General features: G+C 39.5%; 1 protein-coding gene across 3 annotated transcripts in view; it reads right to left on the bottom strand.

Annotated features, from left to right (window-relative positions):
* rgs7b (regulator of G protein signaling 7b) overlaps window positions 1-7,500 on the bottom strand; it is a 49,470-nt gene that overhangs the window by 22,915 nt on the left and 19,055 nt on the right. For all 3 annotated transcript variants that reach the window (XR_013819132.1, XM_079850781.1, XM_079850782.1), the window contains exon 3: window positions 1,321-1,417. Coding sequence is in view for 2 of the 3 variants with exons in the window: in XM_079850781.1 (XP_079706907.1) it covers window positions 1,321-1,417 (97 nt within the window). In the remaining variant the exon portion in view is untranslated. The remainder of the gene's footprint in view (window positions 1-1,320; window positions 1,418-7,500) is intronic.

Below are 7,500 nucleotides of genomic sequence, written 5' to 3'. Positions count from 1 at the left end.
GTCAAATTGACCCGCGAGGGAACGGATTTGTTACTTTTTTAAATTTCAACTATAAAACTCCTCAAATTCATTCAATTGTTTTTGTGTGTGTGTATTCGTGGTTCAAGTGCGACAAAAGTCCTGGGGTCTTGGACCCCTTCAAAAAAAATCTAAATATTTTCCGGGTCAAAATGACCCAAGGGAACGATTCCTATAAAGTCGACATGAAATCAAAACTGACCCTATTTACTTTGTTAGCGCATATTACTAGTCTTGTGGTGAACAATTAATCCGTGCAAGTTAATACACAGAAAAAAATAGTTTGCCGTGGTAATCTTTAATCAAAATCTGAAAAGTTACTTCCGGTCTGGGATGGCGTTCCTTCTCTGATGACGTCAGTTTGACGGCTTGGGTTGAAAATGCTGAACCACTTCCCTCAAACCGTCAGTCCGCAATGAGCAGAGATGGAGAGGAGGAGCGCTAAAGTCAAACCCTGCTCTCTGTTCAATATTCCCTTTCACTTGGAAATACGTCGCAAACTGGAGAAAAGACGTTTGCAACTTCCGGTTCACAGGGACTTTAAATATCTGCTCAGGAATCTCTCAGGGCTCAATGTAAATGCCAAAACATAAAGCGAATCTCTTTCAAGCAGAAGTCTGACAGATCCGCGTCTCTTTGCTCATGCTAACGGCCCGTCAGTGACCTCTCTTCAAAGCCTGTGTGTGTGTGATGTGTTTGAAGTGTGTGTGTTTGATGGCTCTGCTCTCTGTTTGTCCTCATCTGAGCAGCTCCTGTCGGTCCTCGGGATATTCTGGGATCAGTGTTTGGATTGTGGGACGGTTTCCTCATTAGCGTTCGCGTCTCCTCGGGAATCTCTCAGCACGTCTCTGCAAACAGAAGCTAACCGCGAGTCTTGAGGACTATTAAGAGGTTTCTGTCACTGTCAGGAGTCTCATTCATTATTATTTTGATTAGATAATCATCAAGTGTTCTAATATAGAAGCAAATAAAGTGAGAGACTATACATGTAATATACATTTATGTCATTTTAATGCTCTGGCCTTTGCAGATATTTAAAGATGGCCATCTTCTTTAAGCAGACTCTTTGGGTTTATATGAAATGGTAACAGTTTACAATAAGAGTACATTTTTAGCATTAACTAAGGTTTAATAAGTGTTGTGGTATTGTTGCACATGTGCATTTTTGACATAACGCATTTGTTAGTGGTGTTAAAAAAGTCACCACTCACCACTGATATGTATGTATATATATATATATAAAGAAGAAATGCTGTTATGTATAAATAAGATGACGCTCGAGGAATGATCATCTGAACACACCTGAAAACACACTGGGGATCTTGGACAAAAAGCTCTTGACGGTCCGGATGGGAATCCCGTTCTTTTCGTCCTGCATGCGAGCGATGACATCTTCCATCTGAGAGAGAGGGAGAGAGAGAGAGAGAGGGAGAGGGAGAGGGAGAGGGAGAGGGAGAGGGAGAGGGAGAGGGAGAGAGAGAGAGAGAGAGAGAGAGAGAGGGAGAGAGAGATCAGCTGACGTCTGTAACAATCACAGTAATTACATGCTTCATAATTAGCCTCCTATTCCGTGTAATTACGCTTAATTTCTGTGTGATTAAACACACTGTTGTACTCACAATTACTCTTCACTCGTGACTGCACACACTCCCTCTTAAACCAGCAATATAGCAGTGCAGATTAATACATCTATGACCATGCAGAATGACAATCATATAAAACCAGAGAGGGAGTTATTATGATGTTCAGATGCTGTCTATGACATGTCCAGGCAGCAATTCATCCCAAAATCAAAAGAAAGAAGAAAATTCCATTTAATTTTAGTACAAATTTGAGATTTTTTTATTTTAACATTATTTTATTACAATATTTTAAGTCCCCCTGTGGTGTAAATCCAGCTTTTAATGTTGTTTATGTGTCTATGAGGTGTGTTTAATCTGCTTTAAGACAAAGCATGTGTAAGTTCATAAGTCGACAGCATTGCTGAGTATTTCCTCCTTAAAACTGCAGTGAACCAAAGACAGTCTCAAAAACACGCTTTGAAATCGCTGGTGTTTCTGACGTCACAAACTACCTTGTAACCAATCAGATCAACGTGTGATCGTCAACCAGTGGATCTCTGAGCTGAGGGAGTGAGTGGAGGCGGGGCTCATTTGCATATTCATAGAACCACGCATACTAAATGAGGCAAGGGTGTCGAGTTACATTCAAGATATTTTAAAGCATGAAAAAAAAAACATTTAAATATTTAATTTTCGTGATCAAAGATGAGTTTTAAGGGATAAAATTATTGACTACAGGGGGACTTTAAAGCAATTTTTGCACTTTTTTTTAATCTAAATAAATGAAAATTATATATTATTTAAATTGTAAAGTTATCGTGTCCATCTTTATTCAGAAGCTTTCAACCGTAGTTCCCTCAACTCTCGGTGATGTGGGATGACGGAGCTTTCCAGGGATTTGTTTGGTTGTTTAAACTCTGACACCTGAAAATCCTTCTTAATCTTCCAAAGCAAAATGACATTTGGGATGTTGAGAGACTCCAGGGGGTGGAGCTAAGCCAGGAGCAGGTGTGACGCTCTGATTGGCTGGCACTCTGCCGAACGGAGCCGTTTGATTGGCTCTCACACAAACTCACACTCAAGCCAAGAAGTGACTGAAGAAACCACTTTAACCTTTTCTCTTCTGAGGAAACGGATCGATATTCAAGACATTAAACGCTTGACCAATCAGCACACAGACGATCAGCTCTCCGCTGTTCATGTAATTTGACACCTAAACTTCTGTAATCTCACACACACAGACGATTGAACATCATTATGAGGCTCACGGCTGTGAACAGAGAGAAGAAAACACACTCATTTGATCCTGAGACAGAACTCACACATTATAAACAGCAAATGTCAGTCCAGTGACTTAAAAAGCTTATGCTTTTGTTCAATTTCAGATGGATTTCTTGGTTAATATGTTGAAACAAATACTGTATTGTCTTTCTTTTTGTAACTCTCTGATTGAAAAGCATTAATAAAAAGAGTTAAAGTAAAAAAGCTTAAAAACGTGTTTCCGTGACAGTGTTTCCTCAGGGATATTAAAATGATTAAGCAGTCTGATGATAAACAGAAAGCATTCCAGAATAATCCGCATTTACACTCTCACTCGTTCAGGAGTTTTTAATAGCACCAGATGTATGTTGTTGCATGTGTTTAAAAAGCAAAAAAAAAGGTCAAATGCATCACGTTATTCAATCCGACTAAAATGCACAGGAACTGGTTTAATATATTAATATAAAGCTGCATATATAAGTATGTCCACCTTCACTCACTATACATCAAATCTCTACGGCTTGATTGTTTATCATATCACAAAATTGAACTATTATCGTGCAGCTCTAATGCGACTATGAAGATATTAAGATGTTATAAATATTAACATCATGATTTTCTGTAAAGCTGAGGAACTGATTGGCTTCCGAAAAGTCAGGTGACCTTGAAAGCTGTTTAAAGATTACGCAGAAAACATCATTAATGATGAATTATATGCAATAACAGGAAGATTAATGTACAGCTGTTGACTCCTGCAATGGCATGTGCTAAATGTACCGTAAATGCAGCATCAGATGTGTGTGATCTTACTCTGTCACACTCAAATCCTTGTTAAACGTGCCTGGACCAATCAGAGCCTCGTTAAAGCCACAGGTGTGTGACACGCACATGCAGATATGGCAACAATGTCAATAATCTGAGGCCATATCTCACTGTTTTAACTGCTCACACAGAAACAAGTGTGTGTGTGTGTGTGTGTGTGTGTGTGTGTGTGTTTCAACACACTACTAACTAACTAACTCAACCAGGCCCCGTCCCTTTATTCTGCGTATGAAAATGTATTTTGCACTATTCTTATTAAGAATATGTAATTTGTCTTTATGAGAACGGGATTATTGAGCTGTTTTTTTTTCGTTATGAATGTTGACTTTAATGCTGTTAATGAAGAACATGATTAGATTTGACTGTGTTTGTGTCTCAGCAGCGAGCTCATGCTGTTCTCCTTCAGGTCCTCTAGGTCAGTGTGCAGGAGAACGCAGACCTCGTCTGGTATTCAGATCGGAGTTTTATAAACATCTCACAGAAGCAAAGGCAGAAACACACACTCTTTAATATTTCGATTTGTCTATATACACACAAACTCGCTCACACACACACACACACACACACACACACACACACACACACACATTAACTGCTCTCCTCCCCTAACAGGACCTGAGCTGCGTCTGTGGATATTATGGAGAACACTGGGGTCTTTAGTTCACTGGTGTAATGATTACCATTCAAAACTATCCATTAACATAATATCACTTCATTAGTGCAGCTCTGATCTCACAGGTGGAACACACACACACACACACTCACTGTGAAACACAGTCCTGCTGGAAACATCAGCGATCGACCCAAACGTCATGTGATCACGCTCATTAGATGTGCTAATGAAGGAATAAATGTCAATTCAACACGTCGTAATGATCCTAGAACAGGCTTCATTTTCACTGTGGAAAATTCAATGTCTCTTTTCTTTTCTGTGAGGATGTTAAATGACCAGCATATGTTTGCACACACACACACACACACACACACAGAGAGAGATGCGTTCTGATTGACAAGGGTTGTCAAGGGCAACAGGATGCATTTCTATTTTTAAGTGAGGTGAGTGTGAGGTGTGGCACGTGCCTTCAGGCTCAAACACACACACACACACACACAGACACACACACACACACACACGTCGTCAAACACACACATACACATATTAAACACCACAGACGAGTTCAAACACAATGCAACCCCAACGTTAAGGGTTCGATGCCAATGCAAAAATGGACACTATATTATTTCCCAGCCTGTGGCGAACCGCTACAATGTAAAACAAAAGAATATTTATTAATAATCATATTAAATAACACCAATTGGAAACCTACACAACTTCATAGCAGTTATTAGAATTTGTACAAACGAAAAACCAAATATGGTAAGGAAAAGAGGTTGGGTTTGGTCGAGAGCCTGTCATAAATAAATGATAATAGCAAAATAAACTATAAGACATTAAGATATTAAAAACATTAACATCATGTTTTCTGCAAAGCTGCTTTGAAACAATGTGTATTGTTAATAATATATAAAATAAATACGACTTGTACCAAGTAATAGTTCATATTAGTGAAATAAACAATTCAGCAACTGGATGCATTAATCCATCGTCATTACTGCTAAATCTTCAGAGCGGATGATTTAAGATCTGCATCACGTCTGGCGGTGGATCATCTCTGACGGTGTGTTTACAGCGGCTCGATGATTTATGAGTGCGATTATTGATGAATTATTAGGATGCCTGTAAAGTACACACGCCTGAACACTGAAATAAGCCCAAGCGTGCTGATCATTACATCTTCACAGATCTGCACATCACGGGTTATTAGATCGTTCTGATTTCTGACACGTTCATTATTTCATTCTTTTCATTTTCTGTATTCTTGACGGCACAGCGTGATGCATGCTGGGTAATCCACTGAGAGAATGAAGAGAAATGCAAATGTCAGAACAGAAGACGGCGCCCACAGTCCCACCACAGTAATCACACACACAATACTCGTGTGTGTGTGTGTGTGTGTGTGTGTGTGTGTTTCTATAACTTAGTTTTGAGCCTCAAACACCAGCATTATAAACAGCAGTGACTCAGCAGAGACTCTCTCACACACACTCACTCAAACACACTCTCACACACACTCAAACACACTCTCACACACACTCACTCACACACACACACACACACACACACACACACACACACACACACACACACACACTCACACACACACACTCACACACACTCTCTCTCACTCAAACACACTCTCACACATACTCTCACTCACTCTCACACACACTCACTCAAACACACTCTCACACACACTCACACTCACACTCACTCTCACACACACTCACTCAAACACACTCTCACACACACACACTCAAACACACACTCACACTCTCTCTTACACACATATATACACACACTCGCTCTCACACACACTCACTCAAACACACTCTCACTCACTCTCACACACACTCACTCTCACACACTCTCACACACACTCTCACTCACTCACACACACTCAAACACACTCTCACACACTCTCACACACACTCTCACTCATTCTCACTCACACACTCTCTCTTACACACAAACACACACACTCTCACGCACTCACTCACACACTCACTCACTCACTCACTCACACACTAGGGGTGTGCCATATCATACCGTCCACGATAATACCGGTATAAATTTTTACATGATAAAAAAGTGTCATATCGCGATATCACTGATATAGCGACGCAATGACGTATGGCACATTATGTTCCCTACCACGCACAACAACAACACCTGTCTGAGCGCGAGAGCAGCAAGTCAGCCTCCAATGACGATCAAATCAATCATTTTAAAACTTTCTCCAAGACGCAATTTTACCAACCGCGTGAGTGTTCAGCGGTGCCGCGTCTTCTCGCTCTCGCTCTCAAAATGGGTTGCACAAGTCAAGCGTCGATACCACACTCGTGAATAGCAGTCAGGACATGACGGAATTGTCCTTTGTCACTTGCATCGTAACTAAAGTTTATCATTTTCACTTCTTTTTAAGTCTTATCAGTTTAAACATTTGCGATTTTAAACTATTCAGTACTCTCGCGCGCTCTGTTTACTCTGCGTGCATACATACAGTAAAGCCGTCTCACAAACAGCTCGCGAGTAACAAAAGTTCTATTTCGCGGATTATATAGCTTTGACGGGGGGAAAAACACGCAAAATTGTGTAAAAATTCCGGTCATGGTTAGTATATTCATAAACAGTCGGTTATGTCTGAAATAAGCATAAAACGCATGTGACAGTCAGTATAATGAAAACAATAATGGATCCGGGCACTAGCTCTAAAAGTGACAGCAGCCATATGTGTCTGTCATTAATGTTGTCGTCAAAACAACAAAAGATAGCTTTAATTGTAAGGAATCAGATTTATTAGCCTATGTATTTAATTTAGTCAGGACTCAGGACTATCAGTGTTATTTTACATTTGATTACCTTATTCAGTTTCTGTAGCATTTCTGAATAGGCCTACTCGTGTTAGACCTACCCAACAACTTTTCTCTTTATTTGTATCTTTATTATTTTATATATATTTTTTGCTACTTTTTTCAATTTAATTCAAAGATTGAAATCAAGCTTCCTTGTGTTGTGTAAACTCTTAAAAACAAAATTACCCAATTGTAAAAACACGAGTGAACAAACATTTAGGTGAGATAAATGTAATAAAAAAAAAATTGTCTACATTTTTTTTCTATATCGTCATAAATATCATTATCGCAAATATTCTTGAAATATCGTGATATAATTTTGAGGCTATATCGCCCACCCCTATCACACACTCACACACACACT

The sequence above is a fragment of the Squalius cephalus genome, assembly GCF_949319135.1.
Source record: "Squalius cephalus genome assembly, chromosome: 19".
NCBI lineage: Eukaryota > Metazoa > Chordata > Actinopteri > Cypriniformes > Leuciscidae > Squalius > Squalius cephalus.
Note: the sequence above shows the minus strand (reverse complement) of the source record. Positions and strands in the feature narration are given on the sequence as shown.